General features: G+C 41.7%; 6 protein-coding genes across 7 annotated transcripts; 5 read left to right on the top strand and 1 right to left on the bottom strand.

The window, feature by feature from the left end:
• mcm5 (minichromosome maintenance complex component 5) lies at nucleotides 1-5204 on the top strand. Its single transcript, XM_088436948.1, has 16 exons — nucleotides 1-253; nucleotides 1030-1156; nucleotides 1240-1368; nucleotides 1438-1610; nucleotides 1676-1834; nucleotides 1993-2162; nucleotides 2268-2439; nucleotides 2529-2640; nucleotides 2813-2956; nucleotides 3146-3211; nucleotides 3349-3525; nucleotides 3610-3722; nucleotides 3825-3953; nucleotides 4357-4499; nucleotides 4657-4784; nucleotides 4874-5204. The coding sequence occupies exons 1-16, from the start codon at nucleotides 84-86 to the stop codon at nucleotides 4973-4975; spliced, it is 2214 nt and encodes a 737-aa protein (XP_088293074.1). The 5' UTR covers nucleotides 1-83; the 3' UTR covers nucleotides 4976-5204.
• Nucleotides 5205-5658: 454 nt separating this feature from the next.
• hmox1a (heme oxygenase 1a) lies at nucleotides 5659-7613 on the bottom strand. Its single transcript, XM_088436950.1, has 6 exons — nucleotides 7555-7613; nucleotides 7421-7470; nucleotides 7220-7331; nucleotides 6519-6734; nucleotides 6182-6454; nucleotides 5659-6079 (listed from the first exon to the last, which is right to left on the bottom strand). Exons 2-6 carry the CDS (start codon nucleotides 7468-7470, stop codon nucleotides 5930-5932), a joined length of 801 nt encoding a protein of 266 aa, XP_088293076.1. The 5' UTR covers nucleotides 7555-7613; the 3' UTR covers nucleotides 5659-5929.
• Nucleotides 7614-8555: 942 nt separating this feature from the next.
• On the top strand, nucleotides 8556-14192 carry foxred2 (FAD-dependent oxidoreductase domain containing 2). The gene is made up of 10 exons (XM_088436949.1): nucleotides 8556-8709; nucleotides 9893-10110; nucleotides 10188-10493; nucleotides 10571-10822; nucleotides 11524-11832; nucleotides 12172-12338; nucleotides 12437-12602; nucleotides 12796-13022; nucleotides 13102-13272; nucleotides 13403-14192. Exons 2-10 carry the CDS (start codon nucleotides 9896-9898, stop codon nucleotides 13630-13632), a joined length of 2043 nt encoding a protein of 680 aa, XP_088293075.1. The 5' UTR covers nucleotides 8556-8709; nucleotides 9893-9895; the 3' UTR covers nucleotides 13633-14192.
• Nucleotides 14193-14676: 484 nt separating this feature from the next.
• Nucleotides 14677-18541, top strand: ankrd54 (ankyrin repeat domain 54). Its single transcript, XM_088437671.1, has 8 exons — nucleotides 14677-15284; nucleotides 15382-15429; nucleotides 15502-15600; nucleotides 15846-15917; nucleotides 16085-16132; nucleotides 16329-16453; nucleotides 16718-16825; nucleotides 16900-18541. Exons 1-8 carry the CDS (start codon nucleotides 14924-14926, stop codon nucleotides 16972-16974), a joined length of 936 nt encoding a protein of 311 aa, XP_088293797.1. The 5' UTR covers nucleotides 14677-14923; the 3' UTR covers nucleotides 16975-18541.
• A 113-nt stretch (nucleotides 18542-18654) lies between these two features.
• Nucleotides 18655-24367, top strand: hmgxb4a (HMG box domain containing 4a). 2 transcript variants are annotated; one of them, XM_088437670.1, is made up of 13 exons: nucleotides 18655-18739; nucleotides 19331-19417; nucleotides 19736-19872; nucleotides 19958-20033; nucleotides 20160-20753; nucleotides 21164-21367; nucleotides 21466-21644; nucleotides 21801-21882; nucleotides 21964-22028; nucleotides 22764-22860; nucleotides 22933-23087; nucleotides 23661-23783; nucleotides 23870-24367. In XM_088437670.1, exons 2-13 carry the CDS (start codon nucleotides 19381-19383, stop codon nucleotides 23912-23914), a joined length of 1794 nt encoding a protein of 597 aa, XP_088293796.1. In that variant the 5' UTR covers nucleotides 18655-18739; nucleotides 19331-19380; the 3' UTR covers nucleotides 23915-24367. The 2 variants fall into 2 exon arrangements, with proteins under 2 accessions (XP_088293796.1, XP_088293794.1); XM_088437668.1 differs by having other exon boundaries at nucleotides 22764-23087.
• Nucleotides 24368-24651: 284 nt separating this feature from the next.
• LOC148410903 (GTPase IMAP family member 7) lies at nucleotides 24652-26356 on the top strand. The gene is made up of 3 exons (XM_088436972.1): nucleotides 24652-24788; nucleotides 25034-25182; nucleotides 25292-26356. The coding sequence occupies exons 1-3, from the start codon at nucleotides 24764-24766 to the stop codon at nucleotides 26138-26140; spliced, it is 1023 nt and encodes a 340-aa protein (XP_088293098.1). The 5' UTR covers nucleotides 24652-24763; the 3' UTR covers nucleotides 26141-26356.
• Nucleotides 26357-26543: the final 187 nt, after the last annotated feature.

Genomic DNA, 26543 nt, shown 5'->3' with positions numbered 1-26543 from the left:
AAAAGAGCGACCAGCGTCGTCGTTTGTTCAAGTGCGCTGTCGTGTGATATATCTTTTCGTGAAGAAACCATCTTTTTTGCAAAATGTCTGGCTTTGACGACCCTGGAATCTACTTTAGTGACAGCTTCGGAGGGGCGGAACAAGGCCCCGATGTAGGGGGACAGAAGCGGATTCAGATCAAGAAACGATTCCGTGAATTTCTCCGACAGTTTAGAGTCGGAACCGACCGAACTGGCTTTACATATAAATACAGGTAAGTGGCTTGCCTACCCCCAAATAATCAAACGAGTTCCGTTTTAAGTTTAACGAGGAAAAACACACAATGTTTTAATACCCTTTCCACGTGAGAATAATGGAAATGATTGTTGATGGCTGCACAAAATAATTTAGGCCGTGGGTAAATCGAATCGAAGTGCTTGAAATCTACATTTGGTGGTTGGTAGTCGCGGTGAGTGATCAAATTAAGAAGCTCGATTTGACTAACTAAAGATTACGAAGGACTGATTTGGTTTCAAATGTAGGGATAATAGTAAAAGCTCGTCAATAACACCAAAACCCGAGGAAGTTATAGTTACCTTAAAAGTCTGATTAAATAGAGAGACTAGTATTTGTGCTTGAATATTTACCTTTAATCGATGCATGTTTCAAAGGCCCGTGACAAAATTTGTGTAAAATTGACTTGTAAACGTTCCACCCAGGCTCATTTCATTACATAAATGGTGATAAGTTCAAAATGGGCTACCACTCCCCATAATACAAGTTTATCTTAGATATTGTAAAACGTTTCTTTATGTGCAGAGGGGGGAAAAAAAACTATTGACTAAATTTACAACTCGTCTTTAACACACTGTAGCGAATAAAAAGGAATAATTTTTGGGAACAAATAGAAATCCTCCACTTTGTACTCTCTGTACTACTGTACCTGAATGTCTAATTCTACACCACCTTGGAATGTAACTGTCATTTTAATGTGTTTTACACGGTTGTCACACAGCGTCCATGGAATATTTTTGTTTCTTTGCATTTTAGAGATGAGCTGAAGCGACACTACACTCTTGGAGAATACTGCATCGAGGTGGAAATGGAAGACCTGGCAAGCTTTGACGAAGATCTATCGGATTGTTTGTACAAGTTGCCTTCAGACAACCTTCCTCTGGTAAAATGCATTTGAACCCCAGCTCCCTAAATATAATGACATATTGTTAAATATAACTGATTCAATCAAATACCTAAAACCAGTTGGAGGAGGCTGCTAAGGAGGTCGCCGACGAGGTGACGCGTCCACGTCCGACCGGAGAAGAGACTGTGCAAGACATTCAAGTCATGCTTAAGAGCGACGCACATCACGCGTCTATCCGCAGCCTTAAGGTAAAACAAATCATATTTCCTAAGATAGCTCGTTGGATCATTTAAAACCGTCAATGCTTTCTTCCGCAGTCCGAGCAGGTGTCTCGTCTGGTGAAAGTTCATGGCATCATCATCTCGGCTACGCCCGTGAAGGCCAAGGCCACCAAAGTGTGTCTGCAGTGTCGCGGCTGCCGTCACGTCATCAACAACATCGCTTTACCCCCGGGCCTTCAGGGCTACGCCCTTCCTCGCAAGTGCAGCAAGTAAGCACGATTTGGATAAATAATAACGAGCGCGTAAACTAACGGCGCAATTTCTCTTTCTTCAGTGATGTCACCGCAAGAGTCGCTAAGTGCCCCGTGGACCCCTATTTTATCATCCCGGACCGCTGCGTTTGTGTTGACTTTCAGACACTCCGGCTGCAGGAGTCTCCAGATGCTGTGCCGCATGGAGAAATGCCTCGACACCTTCAGCTTTACTGTGACAGGTCAGTGCATTAAACCTCGATCCAGAAATGTATCTTATTTATGTAGAAATTCTGACAAATCTCCAACATAGATGCCTAATTGAAACACTATGTTCTGCGAGTATGAAAAGGAGTATAAATGCATTTATTTAAAGCCTAAAATGTTCTTCTTCCACCAGGTACCTGTGTGATCGCGTAGTCCCAGGTAATAGAGTAACCATCATGGGTATCTATTCTATCAAGAAGACGGCTGCTGTGAAGGGCAAAGGCAGAGAGAAGAGTGCCGGTGTGGGAATTCGGGCTTCCTACCTGAGAGTGGTTGGCATCCAAGTTGACACAGAAGGGGCAGGTGAAAAAAAATGTCTGCTGATGTATATGAACAGGCAATGCCAAGATGAAAAAAAATGCTAAGCCAGTTTGCTTGAAAATGAACCGATCCACTACTCTCCTGCAGGACGTGGTGCTACTGGGTCCGTGTCGCCACAGGAAGAGGAGGAGCTGCGGTCACTGGCCGCTTCTCCTGACGTTTACACCTCCTTGGCTCGCTCCGTCGCTCCGTCCATCTACGGCAGCGATGATCTCAAGAAGGCCATCACCTGTTTGTTGTTTGGAGGTTCAAGGAAGAGGTGAGACTGTTGGGTCGGATGGTAAAACGTGTGCTTGGCTTTATCCCTCGCCCTCGCTAATACATACGGTATGTACATTGTTTTTCCAGGCTGCCCGATGGTTTGACTCGCAGAGGCGACATCAACCTGCTCATGCTTGGAGATCCTGGTACTGCCAAGTCTCAGTTGCTGAAGTTTGTGGAGAGATGCTCACCCATTGGAGTAAGTGTTGTTTTCTGTCTACACCGTACTCCTCTCTGTGCTAAAATGCAAGTAACTGACCCGGTTGTAAAAACATGAATATGCATAGGATAGCTTTACTCATAAAAAGCCGAAATTCCATACCTTATTCATTGCAGGTTTAAATGAAAGATCTTGTTTTGTAAACTTGCAGGTTTACACTTCAGGAAAGGGTAGCAGTGCTGCTGGTCTGACTGCTTCTGTTTTGAGGGACCCGACTACTCGTGGGTTCGTCATGGAGGGTGGTGCTATGGTTCTGGCTGATGGTGGCGTTGTCTGTATTGACGAATTTGACAAGGTAAGTTTGGGGTTTATTGTTTTGAATTCTTTCCTTTCTCATTTTGGACAAATTGATTTTTTTTTGGTGATTTTGCTTCAAGCATGAAAGGACATAAAGCCTCTTATGGAGGCTGTAACATCTGTAAGCTTTAGTAGTATTGTCGTAATTTACAATTGTCAAAACAAAGGCGCTTGATTGTTCTTGTAGATGCGAGAAGATGACAGAGTTGCTATCCACGAGGCCATGGAGCAACAGACCATCTCCATCGCAAAGGTATTAAATCGTTTAGCCTGTGGGGGCAGAAAAATACCTAGCAATGCATGGTTGTGACTCATCACCGTCTGGGTCATGGTCCCAGCTTGGGGCTTCCATTTCCATCCTAGTATACCAAATCATCCCCTTTTTCCTAGGCTGGCATCACCACCACTCTGAACTCCCGCTGCTCCGTGCTGGCCGCCGCCAATTCCGTGTTTGGTCGCTGGGATGACACCAAAGGAGAGGACAACATTGACTTTATGCCCACCATCTTGTCCCGATTCGACATGATTTTCATCATTAAAGACTTGCACGACCAGGAGAGGGATATGGTAATCAACCTCTCGTGTGTTTGCCGTACTCGCATCTTTAAGGTTTTGGAGTGTCAATTCTTTGTCTCTCTTCACCCCTTGCAGACGCTGGCTCGTCATGTTATGAACGTTCATCTAAGTGCCCAAACGCAAACGGAGGGTGTTGAGGGTGAGATTCCACTGGCCACCTTTAAGAAGTACATTGCCTTTGCCAGAGCGTAAGTCTTGTTTTTTTTTTTTTTGTTGTTGTTTTTTTTTTTGTATATGTTGCTGTATCTGCCCAAATATCAATAGTGTCTGTCTGCACATGCCCTTGGCAGTAAATGCGGCCCCCGTCTCTCTGCTGCTGCTGCGGAGAAGCTGAAAAACCGATACGTGCTGATGAGGAGCGGCGCCAGAGAGCACGAGAGGGAAACAGACAAAAGAGCTTCCATCCCAATCACTGTCAGGTATTTAGACCCCCTCGTTCATGTGTTGGTAGCTTGGTCCTGGTCCGTTCAGTTTTTTTTTGCCACCTTATCGAAGCAGGAAATGAAGTTTGTGCATAAATATAATGTAGGAAGTCATGATTGGTCTTCTCAGTCATGTACCGGTAGGATTGAGCATGTAAGAGGCTGTACATTGCTCAGGAGCTAACCAGGAAATGTTAGGGGGGGAAAAAAGATAAATCTTTACAATGATATGATAATTGCGGCCCATCTATTCTACAAACACAGTATTCCAACGGATATTGCAATTGTGGAATATGAATTAAGTGACAAATTGCTCACCCAGAGAGCCATACAAAAGAAAGCCCACAAATGTTACTGTTCCATTTTGGGCGACTTGTAATTTTTGCCTGCTATATTCCAGGCAACTAGAGGCTGTAGTGCGTATTGCAGAGTCGTTAGCTAAGATGAAGCTGCAGGCTGTTGCTGGCGAGGAAGAAGTTGATGAAGCTCTACGTCTCTTCCAAGTTTCCACACTGGATGCTGCACTTTCTGGCAGCCTTTCAGGTGTGTATTTGGGGGGGGTTCACTTGGTTTGCAGTAGACTGTATCAGATTCTGACGGTGTGATAACCTTGAGCAAAAATTTCACGGTATTGAAATAACATCTCCAAAACATAACGTTAAAGTCCCCCCCACTCTTCTAATTCTATTCTGATGCGCAGGAGTGGAAGGTTTCACCACTCAAGAGGACCAAGAAATGATTTCCCGCATTGAAAAGCAGCTAAAAAGGCGCTTTGCTATTGGCTCCCAAGTCTCTGAGCACAGCATAATCCAAGACTTCACCAAACAGGTTTGTCTAAAAGTGCAAAGTACACTGTCCGCTGGGAGTGGATTATCTTTTCTTTTTCCTGATTTTTGTCATTTTGTTCCACCGCGCAGAAATATCCCGACCACGCCATCTACAAAGTTCTACACCTGATGTTGAGGAGGGGTGAGCTTCAGCACCGTATGCAGAGGAAAGTGCTCTACAGAGTCAAGTAGAAGTTTGTCGAATTTAGTACATAGTTATGTAAGTGATTGTGGCCTGTTCAAGTCCTCACATCTGCCCCGCATGGTCACTTATGCTCTCGCATCAATGTAAGCAAGAGTGCAACTGTTGTATGGACGGGGATGTTTCTGTAGTACAAAATGTTGTTTTCACATACTGCATCTGCATGTTGTTTAAAGAATTTAAATATTGGAAAGCAAAAATAAAATCTTGTAATGGCAATTTTCTTGAGGGATTTTTTTTTATTTTTATAAAAACATGTTGATTGCATTGGGATGCAATTTGCATCTCCATCTTCTATGAGTTTAACATAATTAGGGATACATTAAATTTTAATAGGGTTTCTGTAATTATCTGTGAATCTAATTTGATGTTTAATGCCTTGACAGGATGGGTTTTTTTTCAAACTAAGAGAATTAATTGGAACATGACCCAGTGTGTTGCAAAATTGTAGTGTTTCCCTCGCAAAATTTGTCACATCTTAATCTGCTTACTACTACTACTACTACTACTACATCTACTTTATAATGGCAACTGTGCTTTGGTATTTTAAAGAACATCGAGCAAGTATTTTTGTAATGAAGTTGAGCTTTCGGAATAATATACTGACAAATGGGAGTTTGGTGTAGAAGTGAGACGGTCATGGTGTGAGTGCAACCAAAAAAAAACAAAACAGTGGAACTTCCCCTTGAGGAGTCGTAATGAGTTTAATAGATTAAAATAATCCATGCAAACAAAATTTCCTCTTTTTCTGCCAACACATTAATTTCCTGTTGGATAGTTTGTTTCTATAAATACAAACTCATCAAAGGTCAGTATAATCATCATACATGCTGTAAATGTAATAGAAGTAATGATATCCATTTAAATCTTGTTTCAGTAGAACACGATTCTTTTCATTAGTTAAAAAGACTTAAAGTGCCATATGTGCATGTGTGACTGTGATACTACAAGACATACATTCCCATTCCAACAGTAGCCAGCGTTACGCACAGTCCCACGGCCAAACGCATAAAAGGAGGAAATGGAGAAGTGTGAGAGGTTATCTTCGATTGTTCTGTTGCGACACTCAAAAGCTTCTGCAAGTCATCAAAAACCTGGAGGAAAACACGAAAAAAATGTCAGCATACTTCCCCAGTCCCAGAATCATACTCGTAACTTGTGACCCCATAGTAATGTGCCTTGCATAAAATAGTCACCTGGGTGTTGAACTCAAAAGCCTCAACGGCCTCCTCCAGCACGGCCGCCCTCTCCTCTTCGCTCAACTCGATGGCGTTCATGCGGCTCCTGTACAGCTGCTTGAAACGATTAGGACTGCTCACGCCGGGGAAGGAGAAAAACGAAAGGCCCTCCTTTCCTGTCAGCTTGAGAGATTTCTGGGTAATTTTCCCCAGGACTTGTCCTCCCGACAGGTCTCCGAGATACCGAGCGTAGGCGTGGGCCACTAACAACGCCGGATTCTTTTGACCAATCTGGAGAAGGCCATTTTGGATTAGTGATTATACGCAGCAAATGCGGAGTCGGATTTGCCTTCACCTCTCGGAGCCTCTGGGTGTATCTGTGGGTGGCGGCGGGAACAATCACTTTCCCGCTCCAGTCGGGGCCAAAAAAATGCTCCAGGTCACTCTCCAGGTATTCCAAGCGAGCCAGTTCCTGAGGGAAGTATATCGGTGCGACCGCTGGGTGGGAACAATTCTTATCCAGTTCCTCTTCTAGCACCTTGTAGATCTCGTAGAGGGAACACAGCAGGAGCTGACAGAAGCATAAACTTGCTTTACTTTCACATTCACGTTTATAATAGCATAATGTTAAGCGGTTTGCCATATTTTTTCCTGTCATGTACAAATTTTCTTTTAAATTTTATATGTTCTATGCGCCCAAACTCGTGAAAACACAGGGATACTTTCTTTGCTATTTTTTACATGTAAAATGTTGATGTTTTGTCTTTAATTATTCATTAGTGACATTGTTTTTCATGTAGGATTAATACATTTTAAAAACACTTTTTTGCGACTTGATGTTGAATTAAAATGACGTCGTGCGCTCAGGTAACAACCAATCGTGGCTCATCTTGCGATTGGCACATTATTGGCACATTATGCACATTATGCAGTGTTGTGTTTAGACTATTTGGGCCACATCAAACGTTATTATTATTGTTTCCTTTTCCTATTTAATGCCAATTTGGCATCAATAGATTTAGTAATATAATCTATAAACATCAGTGTGGAACTAACCTTGTACTGCGGCAGCGTGATTTGTCCCCTCTGGTAACTCAACATCAGCTCTGTATTTTCAGCTCTCACATGGTTGTCCTTGGTGGCTTCTTTAATCTGCTCTGATAAATCTCTGTCGATATCACAGTATTCAAGCATTACACTCATTTTAAATGCGTGATTCAGCACACTGAGAGGGATTTCTTTTTCAAAGTGTCATACCTGCCCGTATCCTGTGTATCGTACTTCCTTGCATTCTTCTTGGTCTCCATCTATACAGGGAGGTGTATGTTGAATGCAATACAACTGAAAGCATATACGACAACTGAGAATATTTCAAATAAATACGATCTTACCTTATTAATGTCCTTGCAGAGTGTTTGAAAGTATACAGCCTCTGACAACTGTTGCTTCCCGTGCTATAACCCACTGTGGTCTCCCAGATTCATGGTGTCTTATTTATACACGGGCAGCATGTGCTGAAGGTGCTGAGACAGATGGGAAGTGTTACTGCTGACTCACACGACTCTACTCTCTTGCAACATAACATGACATGGCGGATGCAGGGCCAAAAATGACAAACCATGACATGGTAAGAATTCTCAGCAATTTAGAGTGCCCGAAATACCTATCACGTGTTTGGAATATGGGAAGTACCGTAAATCAGTGTAGTTAGTTCATTTTAGTTCTATAGCTCCAATTCACAACAGACGTTTTCACAAAGCATTTGAGCAGGAAAAAAACAACAACTGAAGTCCCATATGGAGTGACTAAATTACATGAATACTGGTCAAATTAAATAGTGATCCAATTCATTATCAAACTATTTGTATTTTTAGTCAGAGAATTACTGAGATAATTGAATGAACACTGAAATAATGTTTTAAATAAGTCGGTGAGTACCGACATTATTATTCATTGCTTGACCTTTATTTATTTAGGCATTTATCCATGAGGATACTCAAATTTGAAAGCCCTTTTCAAACTCTGAAATGGTAAGAACTTGTCAATGTTTTTTTTTCCATGTACAATTTATAGTTTTGTCTGAAAATGATTTCTCATGTACTCAGGGCTCAGGTAACTACCAATCACGGCTGAGTTTGCGTACGTCACATGACCAAACCCAGAAATCAGGTGAACCGTGATTGGTTGTTTGCCTGAGTGAGAACATAAATGTCAGTAAAATATGGTTTTTAAAGTGCTGATTATGTTTGCAAAAAAAATTAAGCATCCAAATGATTACAAACAAAATATTGACTTTTTGTTGTAAAGTATCCCTTTAATTTTGTTCCTCTCGCGTTTTCTACACTTAACCACGCCTCGTTTGGACCAGCAAGCGCCCACCGGTGGACAACATTGGGCGGTGCTTGACGATTTTCGGGAGAGAACACATTCTCCTACAGTCACCGAGCAATTGAAAGCAAAACACGTCAAAATGTAGAAATCGTCACAAATTTGATTCTCTTCTCCCCCGACCGATGTCGCGTTGAAGGGATCGACCGTTAAAGAAGGTAATGCACATTCGCTGTCCTTTTTCGATTGACCGCTTGGTTCATCTGGTTCAACGGGTGATGGCAGTCTCTGTATCCGCAAGAGAGTGACATAACAGCGGCTGGGGAGTTCAAGGGGAGCTGGGGATTTTTGTTACGTTTCTTTTGGGTATTTTCATACGTTTTTTTTTTCAGTTTTATACCGCTCCGTTATAAATTTGCTCAATTGTCTGTCTCTGCGTAATAATAACTGTATATTGAGTTTGTGCTGAAATGCTCTGTAGTTCGGGATTCTTGGATAGTTTTAATGATGATCAACATGCCCGTGCATGCTGGGAATAAAATGCACGTTATAATAACTCGCTTGGAGATGAACGTCTCACAATTGTTGACTTAGTTTTATGCATCACGTGGTATGGGGTGCCAGAAGTGAATTTGTGAGGTAGTATGTATCATCGGATTTAGACACGAAACCACGGCCTGTGGAACATTTGTGGCCATTTTAAAGAAGCCCACCAAAAAACCTAAAAGTTCACATTTGACACGGTCAATTGTATTCGCCTGAACCTGAAGTCTTACCATCTTTTGCTTCCATTCATTCAATTACAGAAGAAAAATAAGAGTTCCACTTGTATGTGCAACCAAAAAATACAATGTTAAATATTGATCAGTAGCACTGGCAACCGTGTCAGTCATTTTCATCAATTATTCTGCCTTTGAAAAATAATTTGACAGCTCACTGGGGCACTCCAGCACTGCAAGATGCTGTAGTAAACAGACGTAAATTGATTGTTTTAATGCCCCGAATTGACTATTGAACTTGATTTCATAACCACTTTTTGTGGCAATTTGTGATCAGTTTTGCCATCAACGGCGTTCTGACATGTTTCCAGGAAAAACTTCAAAATAAAAGAGTTCCAAGGCGTTCATGTTCATGCATTATTTGGTTTATTTAAAAAAGTTGGCTAGCTTTCTTGCCGGATTTGGCGGCGTGTTTTACTGTCGTGCAGCCCTTTCACACTGGAAAAGTGTGGGATGAATCCCAAAGAAATTTTCTTCTTGATTCTGTAGCTTGCTAGTCCGCCATTGGTTAATGTTGTGGAAGCAACATTTTTTGCAACCCTTAACAGCGAGCTAAAATTAGATTAGGTCCTCTTTCAGTCCCTTTCAGGGACTGTCTCACCATTCCCACTTGCTTGAACAGGTTATGGATTCCAGCCTTCTGGGTTTGATCCTCTTCTTCCTAACTGGTGTGAGCAAATGCATGGAAAGTGATCCTCAGCACAATGGCACTCGCCATCATGACTATTGCGTCCTCGGAGCTGGGCCTGCCGGATTGCAGATGGGTTATTTCCTCTCCAAAGCCAAAAGAGACTACATTATCTTGGAGAGGAACTCAGGACCAGGCAGTTTTTTTCACAAGTAGGTAGAGAGAGCTTCCTCTTCTCTGATGTTGACACATATCCCGTTCAGCCTTTTTTTTTTTTTTTTGTATAAAGATATCCCCGGCACAGGAAGCTCATCAGCATTAACAAGATCCACACTGGGCGGCAGAACCAGGAGTTTAATCTCCGCCATGATTGGAACTCATTGTTGAGCGATAAACCAGATCTGCTCTTTCGACGAGTAAGTAAGGAGTTTTACCCGCCGGCCGACGCCTTCCCACGCTACCTGTCCACGTTTGAGACGGAACTCGGGCTGCGGGTCCAGTATGGCGTGGATATTGGAAGGATCAGGGCTTTGGTGTCATCCAATGGAAGAAGTTACATCCTAACTGGTCAACATGGCGAGGAATACAAATGCAGGTGATTTTGCTTTTCCCTGACCTTAAAAGAAAAACTTCAAACAAACAAAAATCACATTGTGTTCTTTGTGTCTCAAGCGTCCTTCTGGTTGCCACCGGTTTATGGGTTCCTCAGGAGGTGGACTTTGTCGGTTCCGACCTGGTTGAGGGCTACGAATCCATTTCGACAAACTCTGAGGACTACGACAACCAGGCTGTACTGATTCTGGGCAAAGGAAACTCTGCTTTTGAAACCGCCCAGAGCATTTTAGGACACGCCAGTCGGGTTCACATGGTCAGTCGCAGCCCTGTTCGACTGGCCTGGCAAACGCATTACGTTGGAGATCTCAGGTAGAACCACAGAACATATCTCTGCATTCTTCTGTCTTTTTATTTTAATATATGATGAGGCATATTATAAAACACAGTTTACTTTAGGATATCCTTTCATTGTTTAATTCTTGTTGGATCCCTATTTAACACTGCATATAGTACTGTATACAGTATATATACAGTAGAGGTGCAAATGATTAATCGCCGAATGATCGACTATCAAATTAAAAAAAAATATGATTAATGAATCATTTAGAGACCTAAAATTGTCCATATCTTACAAATTTCAGCCCCACAACAGACTCAGACTCGCAAACTCATTGCCTGTGTTAAATCAAAAGAAGATATGTACAAACATCTCCTTTTACATTGGAAACCAAATATCAACATTGCCATTTTTTAGGTCTCCTAAAAGTGATGATTTTGGAGGTACAAGGATTGCGCCCAACACTGGTGATATCAACGTGCAAAGTTTTGTTTTTTTTGTTTTTTTTTACGCTTGCGCAAGTAATTATTTGGAGAGCTGCTTTTAAGGTTTGCTAAAGCAACAGTGCTTTTACTTGAGTATAATTTTGGGCTACTTTACTCAACTGATAATCTATTTGTATTTATAGTGTAAAGAGTATGCTACCCGCATGAGGATAAGTGGTTCAGATAATGGATGGCTAACGGATGGATGCATAATGCAACACGACCTGACCTTTTGTTTGTGTTTTCAGGGCTGTGAATAATGAACTCATTGACACATATCAGCTGAAATCTCTTGATGGGCTGGTAGAAGCCAGCCTGGAGCGAATTGTGATCGTTCAACAAAAAGAAGACGGCGGGAGAAAATCAAGCAAAGAGAAGAAAGGACAGTTTTACGTGACAATAAATAAGTACACACAAAACCAGTCTGAGAAGAACAAATCTGATGTGACGGCTGAAGATCTGCTTGGGTATCATATTGATAATTTCTCCATGAGGAAACCCTATGATCGTGTGATTCGATGCCTTGGCTTTCGATTCAACTTCAGCATATTTGACAGGTAAATTCAGTTATTATTATTTATTTTATTATAATCATCATATTTTTATTATATATTTTTTATCATATTTTTATATTATATATTTTATTATTTTAATTATATTTTTAATTGAATTATTTTTTATATTTTTTATTTTATATTTCTATGTTAATTCATTTGATTTTTTTTTTATTCTTTTAAAATCTTATTATAAAATGATCATAGTAGATAACTGTTCTCTGGAATGATAAATAGTTATTATTAAAGTCCCACCTACAGTTTGTGTCTCGATAAAGTACATAAATAATCACTGTTGTTATTTTAAACAGTGTTGATTCCAAAATTCAAATATCTCCACAGCTCTGCCTGCCCGCTCAACAGTAAAACTGCGAAAGGGAGGTTGCCACGGGTGACGGCTTGGTATGAAGGTCATAACACTCCCGGTTTGTTCGTCCTGGGAACTGCCGCTCACTCCAGAGATTACCGCAAATCAGCCGGCGGTTTCATTCACGGATTTCGCTACACAGGTGAACATTTCAGACCTGTCCGCTCACGCGTCACTAATTACGCTCATGACACAATGATGGTGACACACAGTAGTGTCGTAATTCTATTTGCGTCTCAGTGCGAGCCGTGCATCGTTTGCTTGAGCAACGGTACCACGGAGCGCCATGGCCATCTAGGAGATTGTTGACAACGCAGCTGCTCTCTGCGATTTTGAAGCGGGTCGGCGAGGCCTCTGGGCCCTACCAGATGTTTGAGATGCTAGGAGATGTGATATTGCTGAGAGGGTGAGTTCTATTTCATCACGGTCATTTCAGGTTCAGAATTTTCACTTTTTCAGAATTGATTTTCGATTCAGTGTCATATTCGATTCAATTCAAGACCGTGTTGCCCGATTCTTAAGTGAATCGACTGCTTTCGGACATTGTGTATTTGTTTATAGCACGCTTTGTTTTCCTCTCTCCTCAATTTGACTGAAAGATCTTACTGCCTGTATTTGGAGGAATTCCCACTCCAAGCCTTGCCTCGATTCTCCTCCCTCTCGGGTCATGATGTGTCCATGCATGGACTGGTGATTTTAGCGATGCAGTATGGGAAAAAGAAGATTGACTATTTAGGAGGAGGCAGGGCGGTAACAGATTGGAGCAGAGCTTGGAAATCCAACTTTCTACACCCGGTTTTATACTACTATGACAGACTTCCAACTGGTGAGTAAGACTTGTTTTTTGGGGGTACTTTAACACATTCAGTATGTGAGTTGACCGAAATGCCTTAACTGTATTCTAGAGGAAGAGATGAAGCACCGTCCCCGTGGCTGGCCTTTACCGAGACCTAAGGCAATTCATCACATGGTTGAAGATTTCCTCACCGAGTGGGACGGCCCCATATCGCACATCCAGCCTTTGCGGCGTTTCTTGGAGCATTGCGTCGACACTGACCTCAGAGCTTTCTATGCAGGTAAAGCAGAATGACCCGTTTGAACTAGAAAAAAAATTACCTAGAACTTGAGCCCAGTCTGCTGTCTAGATAGCACATTGCCAAACCCGTGGTTAAGCCTGACACTTGTTTTTTTTCTTCCATCTTTTAGAATCTTGTTTCCGCCTATCGCTCACGCACCGCATCCCTCCACTGTTTTGTCGCCAGGGATACTTGAAGCAAAAAGGCATCGTCCAGAAAAGTAAACTGATGCATTTTCATTTCACTCGGCCTTCTCCTGGTGAGCAGCATAAAACCACGTCGGGGGCTGATGCTGCATTTCCTAATTATCTGGCACAGGCTGGAGCCTCCATGTCTTCAGGACTAAAACTTGACCTATGATTGTAACGCTACCTTCACCACTTATAAATCCAGATAAAGTAAATGGTTCCTTTTCATTTGCCAAAACCACTAAAAGCCCCAAAGTGTTTTTGCCTTTCTACTGTTCGGACATACAATCACAGATGTGTTCAATATTTTTACTTGGATATCCTGTTATATGTAACACAGGTCTGGTACATACCACAGAATCTGTGATTGCGGAATGCAGTGTTAACTAATTGGGAAGGGATCTAAAAGTCATGATCTTGCTGGACTTCATAAATGCTGTACCAAGTCGGTGACTACAGAATTGGTGAGGAATTGACACTGCAAGATACCAACCACAGTAATATAACAAGTTAGCCAAACTTCTTCCACCTCTTGGTATTCATGCCAATGTCTCTGTTGTGTTCATCTTCAAATACGTGACATACACTATACAGTATTAACATCAGTTTTTATTGTCGTGGATTTGTTTCTCACATGCCAAAACTTGTTTAGAGTTGTATTTTAGTATGACTGAATTATTGCTGAGGTGATTAATGCAATGCAGTATTATCACATAAATGCAGTTCTTTAAATTGCTGTACAAAATTGTCGTGTTTTCTATTGCATATAAGGGGAAAGAACCTGTCGTGTGCTCCTCACAAAATATATGTCATACATCCACAATTATTATTATTGGAAAGCAAAATGTGTGGATAGATATTATAATTATGTATTTAAAATATTACAAGTGTGTGCGCGTTTTGAAACTAAAACACTGTGTATACCTCATCCCTTGACGGCAATTCACGTGAAAATAATATAAAAAGTGTAATAAAAAAAAACAAAGCTTAGCCCTTTAACGTGTACAAGCGTTTGAGAAATACGCATGCGCATTGGGCGCACATTGAGCACATTGCGCAGACGCACGTCATACAGTAGTGTGATTGGCTGCTTGTCTGACTATCCCCATTGGACGAGAACAGATGAACAACGTGGAACATGATTGGTTAGATTTTTACTCGTGGAGTTGCAACTGTTCAATGAGTGTGCGGTTTACTACTTCAGTGTGAAACGGAAACCACGAAAAGGAGGAGACATTTTGATAATGTGACGGGAATACATTTGCTAGTAAAATACTTTTAGGGTATAAGGACCACGTTAATCGGGACTTTCTTTAATGTGTCGACGCGCCGTACTGTGATACTCGTCTTTGGAGCAGATGCCTCATTCACTCCAGTTATTAATGGCATCGTATTTTTTTTCAGCAGTGTGCTAACAAATGTGTTGTAAACACAGCTTCCACATGTCATGAAAATAACTAAGTATGGACGGGTGCGGCTCAGTGGTTGCACAGGATAATGATCCCTCAAGTTCCGAGGGGGAATACATCGTCGAACTAGCTCCGGAACATGAAACCCGGGAGGGAAAGGAAGGAACGCATCGAGGCTGTGTGGAGAGGATGGACGATGGGGCCACCAATGTCGGATTCGGATTAAGTGGGATCGGAGAAAACAAAGTAGTCTTGGGACGTGTCGGACATAAAGACGAAAAAGAACTGAGGTACTTGCACTTATTATGGGAACCAGGGCGAGCAGAGAGTGGACCTGGTGGCGGAAAGATAACCGGAAGCAGGACCAGGCGCTTTCACAGAGCCGCAATGAACCCGATCGGTAAAGATGTGTACGGTAAGACCTAAATCTTTTGCATGCGTTTTCGTTTCTGCAGAATGAGAAATAGAGAAATATTGATATCCCTTCTACTTTGAATATGTTCTCATCGCAGCTGTCAAAAGACTGAGAGACGCCGCAAACAGTAATGACATCGACACAGGTAAGATCGAAGATAATGGTGATGCATGAAAAAACACGAACTGGTTTGATGACTAAAGGTGTGTCGTTTCAGTTCGGAAGCTCCTGCAGGATGACATCGACCCATGTGCAGCAGATGACAAGGGAAGGACAGCCTTACATTTTTCTTCCTGCAATGGCAATGAAAGCATCGGTCAGTCGAAGACTGCTATTACAATTTGATTATAATGACAGACGCATGTTTCTGAAGCAATTATTGATCATAACACTGTGGTATACGCAAGCCACAGTTGTCACAGTATCATTGGTCAATTAATTGTGTTAAACGATTAGTTTATTTAACAAGATGAATGTAAAATGTAACATATTTTACATGTATTATTATAATGACTAAAACGTACCTTCTAAATAATCAAATATTGTCCATTTTTTTCATAGTGCAATTACTGCTGAGCTACGGCGCTGACCCCAACCAGCGTGACAGTCTGGGTAACACTCCACTCCATCTGGGTAAGAGATTTTCTATAGCTGACCTGCACACAGAAGAATAAATGGATGGATAACAAAACACTCATTCATGTTTTTTTAAAAAAAAATATTGATTGCGAAACTTGATTCAGATTTTAAGAACATAGTTTTCTGTTGCTACAAGATCATTTTGATGTGCTTGTCTGCAGCGGCCTGTACAAACCATGTGCCTGTCATCACCACATTGCTAAGAGGAGGTAAGACATCATCACTAACAATTATATAATGATGTAGTATAATTAATTTTGAAATTATTTCAGTAACAGTATTGCCTTGCTGCTTTGTATTGCTGTGTGGAATTCCTTTGGATGTTGTGATTCTGGTATTTCTTAATATTAATGATGTCACTGACAGTTGCGTCATTGTTTTTTTTTTTTTTTTTTTCCTGCGAAGGATCCCGTGTGGATGCCCTTGACCGAGCAGGCCGAACACCTCTCCATCTCGCGCGTTCCAAACTTAACATTCTTCAGGAAGGGGATTCTCGCAGTTTAGAAACTTTGAGAGGAGAGGTCACACAGGTAGCAAATACACAATCTTGGTTGTTTTCATCATTTATTTCTGTTTGTAAGGACATTTCTGGAAAGCCAAATGAATGTCTCAATTTACCTGAAAACATGCAAACAATACATTTTGAGATAAGATGTGCATGTTTTCTTACTTCTCATGTATATGGACTGGAGCAATGCAAATCTGAGATGTCGGCAAGTCTCCAAATTTCGAGGCATGTCCCGGTGACGATGATTATGATGCCGTTTTGCGGATGTGTTATATTCCCCGTTCAGATTATTCTAATGCTGAGAGAATATCTTAACCTAATGGGCCAAAGTGAAGCTAAAGAGAGACTGGAGCACATTTCCTCCCAGCTGCAACACACACGAACCAAAGAACAAGTAAGAAATACTGTAACACTGTTACATTGATTGAGTCAATTACATTACAAAAAAATACTTTTTCTTTTTTTTAGGTGGATGAGGTGACTGATTTGCTGGCCAGCTTTACGTCACTCAGCCTTCAGAAACAGAATTTGGGGAATAGGTAGAGAAATATCCTCCATCTTGAATAGTGATTGATACTAGGCCTGTCATGATAATTAACTTTTCCAGCCAATTAATTTTGTAGAATCATTTGCGATAAATGTTTTTTTTTTCATGCTTGCCTGCTGTGAGATTTTAATAACGTAAAATGGCTATCTTGGCTCAACAAAGGTTCTTTTTTGGGGTTGAACGATCATGGGAAATAAACCTTTTGCATTTTTTTCCCCTGAGAATTGCAATTTGATTTGCAATCTTTTTTCAAGTGTCCTTTTTGAATGTATTTTTCAACAATTTGTCTTTATTACAACAATATCAGATCTATTATGCATTATAGGTCAAGGGTGCTAAGATAAAGGTAAATAAAGCCTTCATTATGATGAAAGAGATTTTATCTACCCCACGCATAGATATAAACTTTGGTCTGCCAATATTTTACCATTTTTACCTTTGTCTGGTAGACCAAAACATTGCCAGCATAGATTTAAAAGTTTTAAGAGCATTTTTTTTTAAACTAGCTGTCAATTGTGGCCCTAGAAATGGGTTTATGGTGGCCGTCGGAATAGTTACGTTTCTATTGGGCGTAGCGATTGTTCGCAGAACCCATTGTGCATAAACAAGCAATTATCCTGACAGGCCTAACTGACACCAATAGTTTGTAATTTACATGTAGACTAGAATTTCAGATACACTATACTGCAATGATTGTGATTCAGACAGTTCTGCAAACTTACTTCTTGCAACAAATTATTCAATCTTTTTTTTTTTTTACTCCTTTATAAAATCAGAAAGTAGGTAATAGAGTCAAGAATCTGTTGAAAATAATGGATCAGACTTCTGAAAAGATTGTGTATCACCTATCAAAATATATTCTTTTATGTCTGAATAGTTTGTAAGCAGTTTATGTGCAGAGTATATTTATTGGTCTTTGTAAAAAGAAAATAAAAGTCTGATGCATTGCAAAATTGTTTATTGTCCAGCTAGATTTAATCTTCGGCCATTTTATTGGATCGAACCAGTCCTCACATTGTATTGCATCTTCGGTGAGCCCTTTCAATAATGTCTGATTTTTGGACAAAATGCAAGGAAAAACTTTAAAGATATTTGGAAATGTAAAGACTATGTTGAACAAAGCTACCTCTGTTGTGCCAAAAAGTAAGTTAATGATTCGAGGTTACTGACAGTTTGTTGTGGGAATGTTTTGATAGGAGAGGTTGTTCCCTATTAAACTCTTGATAATTGGTTCCATGTAATTCCAAGTGCATTTTATGTATTTGTGTTGAGCCAAAAATCCCTGATTAATTCTGCCATTTGGACATGAAAGTGCACCAAAGGCCACAAAAGACAGGATGGCATCAACGTCTTGTGGGATATGATGAGTCTTTCTGCTTGCCTTTCCCTGTTTTTGTTTTTTTAACTATTCAAGGTCTACAGTATCCTTAAACTAAATGAGTGACCATTTTTACTTTTTGTTTCTAAAGCAGAATGTTTCTCATTTGTATCGCATGATAATGTTTAGTGTAAAAGTGCTGTTAAATTGTATGTTTGATCAAATAAATGGAATTGCTTATGTGATTGGAAGTGCCTTTTCATATTGTCAATACCTGCACGTTGTTGTACAGAAGACTGTATTAGTGGCGGACTGACGTCATTGTGTTTTACCAATCGTGATAGGTTGCAAATCACAAGCTCCGCCCCCACGCTTACCCGTATTGTTGTTCGCCGGGGTAAAGATGGCGACCCTGGCCCGCGTAATTTCGAGACTCTACTGAGGTAATTCATTTTAACCATGATTTTTTTCTTTGACCTCCTGCTAGTTTCCGAAATGAACACGAGCCCGGTGTTGAAAGTGAAGGAATGAGGGTAGAAGTTAGCCCGATTGCATGGTTGTAATCTTCGTTAAAAGGACAGCGGCCTTGTTGTGTTGAAAGCACCGGGCTGTCGTGAGACAATCATCCGGGAAAGACGAGCTCCCTCCCGGTATGGAGTGTTCCGACGATGGAAAGTCCAACGGAGCCCGGTGGTCAAGTTGATGGGCGAGGGGGTGTGTTTGTGTATCGTTACGAAAAGTAGGCGGGAAACGTTAACTTCTCCGTTTTTGTATTTTGAGCAGGTGATCGAAGAGAACATATATTATCTTAATAAAGAAAGAACATGAAAACTCCAAAGCCAGCTTCAATTTTGTAAAGCACACCCTATTTTGGTGGACTGCTGCAACGTAATCACAGCGTTATTATGCGAGCAATCTTGGAGGCAATGCAAAGTTGGTGAAGAAAATCATTTCACATGTTTGCGTGGTTGGGACTGGGCTATAGATAATGAAACGCGATCCCTTAACTTTGCTTTTCATATTCTTCTGCACAGGTCCCCATCCTGCCTTCAAATATCTCCGATTTAACAACTATAGAGTAGCAATGGCTTTTGAAGAGATCAGAGACAAAGGAGAAATGGGTAATGACATTTTTACATGAGTTATGAGGGATCATATCATTGAATTGCCATTCACTATACATAGCATAAATGATTTAACAATGATGCATTTCTCATTAATACACATTTTCACATAAATATCTATATCATCTGTTTTAATTCTAGCTCATAAATTGTTTAACAAAGATGCTTTTGTAACTAATACACATTACAAATAATGTGTATTTACACATTACTTGTAATAATGTTTAATTACGAAACACTTATGTTTGTCAAAGCTATATTTTTTATTCATACCTTACTGGAATGTGATTTTGAACTCATTGATTTTTGATTTAGACATGGGGATGGAAGGAGACAGGAGCCTCGTCGCCGGTCGTAGCCAGAGAGAGAAGAGGAGGTCATACAAAGACCTTTTACGAGAGGAGGAGGAGATTGCAGCTCAGGTTCGCAAATCTTCCAAAAAACGCCAAAAGGTGAATTTCTCTTACAATTACAGCGATTATGTCATCTTGAGTGAATGGTTCGACGCAGATAATAACTAGTGTTATTTTTCATTAGGATTCGGAGCTATTCATGCTCGCAAGTGACTCTCACAAGAAAAAGAAGAAATATAGCGATGACTACTACTATAGAGGTTAGTTCAAGCTGATGATGCACCTATCAAGTAATTGAGACGTGCCACCTGTAAGAATGGGGGTACTATTTGAGGAACAAAACTATACCGAATGCATATTGCTCCCCTTTGTTGCTTTCTTGTCAGACCATGAAGATTCGGGCCACACCATCCACAAAAAGAAGCACAAATCTGTAGACCGCTCTCCGACACTCTCTTCCCCTTCGTCGTGCCACCCAGCAGATACAGCGATGGGCCTTCTTCAAGCTATCACATCTCCCCTGGCTACAGGATCTGATCCCAGTTCCAATCTACACAAAAAACCCTCCTATCCCTCCTTATCCTCACACTCCTCAAAGGACCGCAAGCGAGAGGGCAGCAGCAGCGGCGGAAGCAAAGGGAGCCACTCTTTTTCTCATTCCCATCGCCCCGCGTCGTCGTCGTCGTCATCTTCCTCCAAGAAGCACTCCTCGTCTTCCTCAAAGTCATCGCTGTTTCACGGCGGATCCACCAAAGAGGAGCCTTTAACGTTACGGGAGGCCGATGGGCTCCGAATGAAACTGATTATGTCTCCGGAGAAGGAGACGACGGAGGGTACCCGCATGGCGCACCACTCGTCCAAAGTCAGCGGCAAGAAAGAGAAGGATCCGGATCGGATGCAGCTGTCAAAATCACCCAAGAAAAAGCCGCAACACAGTCGAGATCCTCTGCCTGTAGTGGGAAAAGAGGTAGAAGTGGAAGGTAATAAGATTTTTATTATACAAGAAAAATGTGACATTATGACATTTTACCTGTGGCTTCCAGCACAATTTATGATCTATAATCACTCGCAAAGACTGTTTCTCTAACTCTTTCATTTTCAATACCATTTAATTTGAGTTTTATGTCGCAACTGTGCTTCATTGCACCGGACACAATAAATGTTTGTAGACGCTTTTGTCATGCAAACATGTGGGAAACAATGCCCCCTGGTGGTAAGATGACAGTGCTTGATTTGACATGTAATCAAAAAAGTGCTTGACTCTTTAAATGTTAATATCGCCGAGGATAAGCCTAATTAAGCGGTAGCCAATATCGCGATTAAAATCCGATGGATTGTGCAGCCCAGGATGCAACTCAAAATTCGAAAAACTGTCGTGCTTTTTGTCAAGGTCATTACGGAGGAGGCATGGGAGACGACAGCTCTTCGTCGGGAGGCGAACTCGAGGCTGGCGAGCTGGTTATCGATGACTCGTACACACACCAGTCGAAAAAGAAGAAGAAGAGCAAGAAAAGCAAGAAGAAGAAGGACAAAGAGAAAGACAGAGCCAAGGATAAGAGCGGGAAGGACAAAAAGCACAGCAAAGGGATTGGAGGTGTTGTCAAATATTTTTTTGCCGATATTTCACTCGTGCCTGTTTCCGTGTTTTCACTATGCGGGTTCTCATTTGAATTCCCGATTTTGGCTCTTCAGAGTCATCAAAGAGCCACAGCAACTCCCATCCCACCGTCTCTCACAGCGCCGTCGGCCCCATGTACGCCATGGGCGCGCTGGTCCCGCCGTACAACCAACAAGCCGGCGACGGGGCGGCGGAGAAGAAAAAAAAGAAAGAGGAGAAAGATCGGGAGAAGCACGACAAAGATAAGGAGAAGGTAAGCCTCTCGTAGCTTAAGTCGTCTCGTCGGGGTTTAGTCATGTGACTTTTCCGAGGTATGCTAACTGCTTAATTGAGGCATGAAATTCATGCGATGTCGTTTTCAGTGGACATTTGAGTGTCTCTCACGCGCATGCTTCTTGTCGTTCTTCAGCCCAAGAAGAAGAGTGCGTCTGCGTATCAGGTGTTCTGCAAGGAGTATCGCGTTAACATAACTGCTGAACAGCCCGGACTTGGTATATCATATTTTTGAAAATGCTAACTTGCTCGTCTTGACACTAATACATTAAAGGCAAAAACGTATTTTTACCTTGCAGTTTTTGGTGAACTAAGCAAAAAGTTGGGAGAAGTGTGGAAGAGGATGCCGGAAAAAGACAAAATGGTGAGTAGGCTTAAAAAAAATTCAGGCGCTCACTAGGGCTGCACGATTAATCGAATTTTAATCGCGATATTGGCTGCCATGATTAATTAAGCTCATCCTCGACAATATTAACATTAAAAAGTCTTTTTTTCATGTCAAATCAAGCACTTTGTCTTCTTACCACCAGGGGGCAATGTTTCTCACATGTTTGCATGACAAAAGCGACTGCCTTTTCTCACCCTTGTATATTATTTACCAATGTGAAATGGCGTTGAGTTTCTCACCTGATTCCCAATATATCACCATGCTAGCTGGCACATTTTGAAAAATCCCATTGGCAAAAAATTGGAATGAATTCAGTTTGAAATGACATTTTTACTGCTAATCGATTCAAATTTGCTTAAAAGTAAATAACCTGCTTGGTTCTAAGTAGGCTTTATTTTTTCATTGGTTTGCACTCAGAAATTAAGTTAGCCATGTTTTGTGAATTTGTTTTGTTATTTAGTTCAGTTTATAATTATTATTATTTGTAGAAAAGGGCATTAAATAGACATGTTTGACCAAACATGTCGAATAATCGTGATGAATCATCATCATATACATTAACATGGTATCTTAATACATTTCAGGGTTTAAAAGGATGTAATTTTTTCGAACCTCACTGGCGACAATAACAGTGACCAGAAGTGGGGGGGGAAAAAGATGCGGCATTGTGTTTGACCGTTTGTGTGTGTGTTTCTTATCTTCCTGCTGCAGTTTTGGAGGCAGAAAGCTCAGTATCTGCAGCACAAACAGAACAAGGCCGAAGCTACCACAGTCAAACACAAAAGCTCCACTGAAAGCAAAAGCAAAAGTATGGCTAACTCTTACCTTGAAATCCTCACAGAAGCTTTTGTCATTCTCATGAGCGTCTTTTATTTCCCAGCCAAAGCCGGCGTGGTGTCGCCCAGCCGACCACCGGCCGCCATGTCCCTCTCTCCCGCGCGACTCCCCGACGTAGACCCTATTGACGCGGCCGCTCACCTGCAGCTGCTGGGAGAATCCTTATCCCTGATTGGCCACCGACTCCAGGAAACAGAGGTGGGTACATGCGTCCCAGTAGTTTCACAACACAGGCCACCGCGGCATGCGTAAATACAGATTTGGGGGCCAATTATTTTCAGAGGTGGCTTGTTGAGTCAACTGCAAGCACTTGTGATACAGAATCACCCAGCCGCACCGCGCTTCCATGAATGTCCACTGTGAGGCGCACTAGACTTTAATTCTCAATCCATTTTCTATCTATCCTCACCAGGGTCATTGGCTCGCTGGGGCCTACCCCAGTCATCTTCAGTCCCAGATGGCTTTTCAACGACAGCTCATTTGTGTTTAAAAGTGCCAAGTTCTGTTAGACTTCATCATTACTGGTATTAACCCGATAACAAAAAAACACTCAAAATCAAATGAAACTTGCTCCTCAAGTCAACGATTTACATAACTGCTCTGGAAAAAAAAACAGCAATCGAATAGAATCGTGAGCCGGTCAAAGATTCTCGCCCGTAGTGAGAGCTAATAAGACCAATATTCACGTGGTTTACTGCTGCAAACGGTAAGTCCAACGTCACCGCTTCAAAGATGCGCTGTGCAGCCGCTCTTTTGTTTTGTACGTTTCAGGGCATGGTGGCGGTGTCCGGGAGCCTGTCGGTGCTTCTTGATTCCATCTTGTGCGCCCTGGGGCCTCTGACTTGTCTCACTGCTCAAATACCGCAGTTAAACGGATGCCCACGAAACGTGCTGGTATAGTATTAAAATGTTTGATTCGATTTGTGTGCGTGTTTTAGGGGGGTTGTATTTCCTAACAAGGGTGTCTCTTTGCTTGTCAGTCAAACACGTTGGACAACATCGCCTACATCATGCCTGGACTGTGAGTGAAGGACCTGGAGCACAAAGGCGATGAGCGGGGCGTCTTAAACATGTTTTAAAATGAGATGTTTTTTCAAATGTAATAATTATGGTGGTGTGCTCATTTTTAGGCTTTTAAAAGAAACGTTTTGTTAATAGTCTTACCACTTAGTTTCATTGTTACTGTACAGTGCGGCTTTGTATGAAGTTCTTATAATGAATGCGTGTGTACATAAATGTTTTTTTTTTTAATGTTTTGCTAAGAACTACAGCTTTTTAGTCATATTTAACAAATGGTGGAATATTTCTCATCTATTATTTTCCCTGTGAACAGTGTAAAGATGTTTCAACCCCGAGCTGTTTTGTACGTTTGATAAGACAACTGCAGAATAGCAAATATGCAACTTCCTCGTAACATTTATTTTATACATAACATCATTCATAACATCAATAAACCAGGTTGCTTTGTTTTATTTGAATCATGTCATTTATCTTTGCTTTTAACCATAAATATGAAGCATTTAAGATAATGTAAATAAAAAAAATCTTTTTTAATGACCATTGATGGGTAGGGCTAACCTTGTGATTTTGGTATCAATTGATTTAAAACTACTGATACGTATTTTTAGGTACATAAAATACCATGGTACTGTATTTTAAGTAAGTCGTTTGAAAAAAATTATGTGACGCACAACTGGAAAAATCGACTGAAGCATAGCAATAAGACTAAGTATTTATTTCTATTCTATCACTGGACATGACTGCGCCCTCATGCTGCAACGCAATCGAGCGTCAGAGGGCGAGTCATCCCGCAGGAATGCGGAAGCGTCGTCTCCGCCTGATTCCTCGCTAAATACGCTGTCGAAAGAGTCGACATGTCCACCTCTGCTATGCAAACAGGTCGGTAAACGAGGGCTACTATTTTACAGTTGCTTCATCGACAACAAACGCCACGGCATTTGGATTTAGAAAAGTTTTTGTCTCCTTAAATGGAGAAACGGGATAAGCGCTGTTTGCATTGATAGAATGTTGATAAAAGCTGTCACGTCAACAAACAGTAACCAATGTATCAAGTCTATTTATTTATTCATATTGCACGTGCGAGTGTTTTCTTCAACGCATATTTGACATTCTTTCCTGCGTAGAGTTGAGGCTGGTTGTGCTGGGCCGCAGCGGAACAGAAGGGCGGTCAACTGTATGCAGCATCTTGGGCCTGCAAGACCAAATTCAGGGAAAAGAAAATACGACTCCAGAAGAGTGTTGTAAATATAGAGGGGAAGCTGCAGGCAGACAGGTAAGCAACGAGGCAAGACGCCATAGCAAATTCGAGACGTGTTTTATATATGTGTGAGTGTGTGTGTGTGTGTGTGTATAAAACGCCAACTATGACCTTGTTTTTGTAGGTGCTGGTTGTCTGCAGTCCAGACTGGTTCAGTTCAGACTGCCACCCAGAGGAAAGAAAGCGTCACATCTCCTCCTTGATTACCTTATCCAGGCCGGGGCCACATGCATTCCTCTTATGCGTGCCTGTGAACCAGCCAGCTGATGGAGAAAGTAAAGCACTCGATGTCCTGGAGAAGCTCTTAGGTTCTTCCGCAGTGTCCAGGAACACCATCATCTTCTTTACCAACATGGACGAGCTGGAGGAGGACGAGCAGCTGGAGGATTACCTGGTGACGTGGCGCAAGGACCTCGGAACCCTGCTGGAAAGATGCGGCGGTCGATATCACACCCTGGAGACCCGCAGCGGAGAACCGGATGCGAGCAGAGCTACCGAGGAGCTGCTGGAGAAGGTCGAACGGGCAGTGGAAGAGAGCGGGGCTGGGCACTTTAACTGCCCTCTTTATCAGGAGGTTAGCGAAAAAGTGAGGCAGAGGCAGCTGGAGATAGTGAGACAAAAGAGGGAGGAAGCCCATGGTGATCCCTCATCATTTGCAGACTCAGAGGTGACTGATGAAGATATGGACAAAGTCCAGGAAGAGGCAGAAAGAAGCATTGGAAAGCTAAATATGGACTTGGATGACGTTTTCCCTTCTTCCAGCATTTCACCAGCCTCTCCCTCTTCTTTCCGAGTTTTGTGGGAGAAGTTGATGGGATGGATCAAGTGGCTGCCTACTATGGTGAGAAGGGAGGCCTTGCTCGGGGCCCTGGTCGGGCTTTTTGTCGGCGGGCCCGTCGGAGGCGTGGTGGGCGCCACCGTGGGCTCGGTGGCTACAGAAGTGGGCAGGAGGAAAGCACAGAAAACCAAATAATCATCATAGTAAAAGCAGATATTGCCAAAATGTATTATGCCTTGAGTTGCACTTTAAAGTCTCTTCGCTGTTTTCAGCAGACGCCATTTTGCTACGCTAACCAGATCATGCTAATTGTTTCAGCATGGAAGCCAGGCGATTTTGATTGACACACTACTTACTGTATGTCTTTGCTTGATAAAAGACATGAATAAAATCGATTTGGGTTGCCTTGTTCTAGTTGAATTTCAATTACGGTAACTTTTGTTACACTGGGCCAATCAGGCGCCTCCAGAGATGCACACAAAAATGGTGCACAAAATGCTAAACAAACTTAAGCATGAGCAAGTTTTTTTTCAATAGTTTATTCTAAATAGGCATCTTTAATAATACATATATTAACTCATTCAATGCCAAAGACGTA

Source organism: Hippichthys cyanospilos, chromosome 16, assembly GCF_059441005.1.
Source record: "Hippichthys cyanospilos isolate Australia breed blue-spotted pipefish chromosome 16, RoL_Hcya_1.0, whole genome shotgun sequence".
Classification (NCBI taxonomy): domain Eukaryota; kingdom Metazoa; phylum Chordata; class Actinopteri; order Syngnathiformes; family Syngnathidae; genus Hippichthys; species Hippichthys cyanospilos.
Note: the sequence above shows the minus strand (reverse complement) of the source record. Positions and strands in the feature narration are given on the sequence as shown.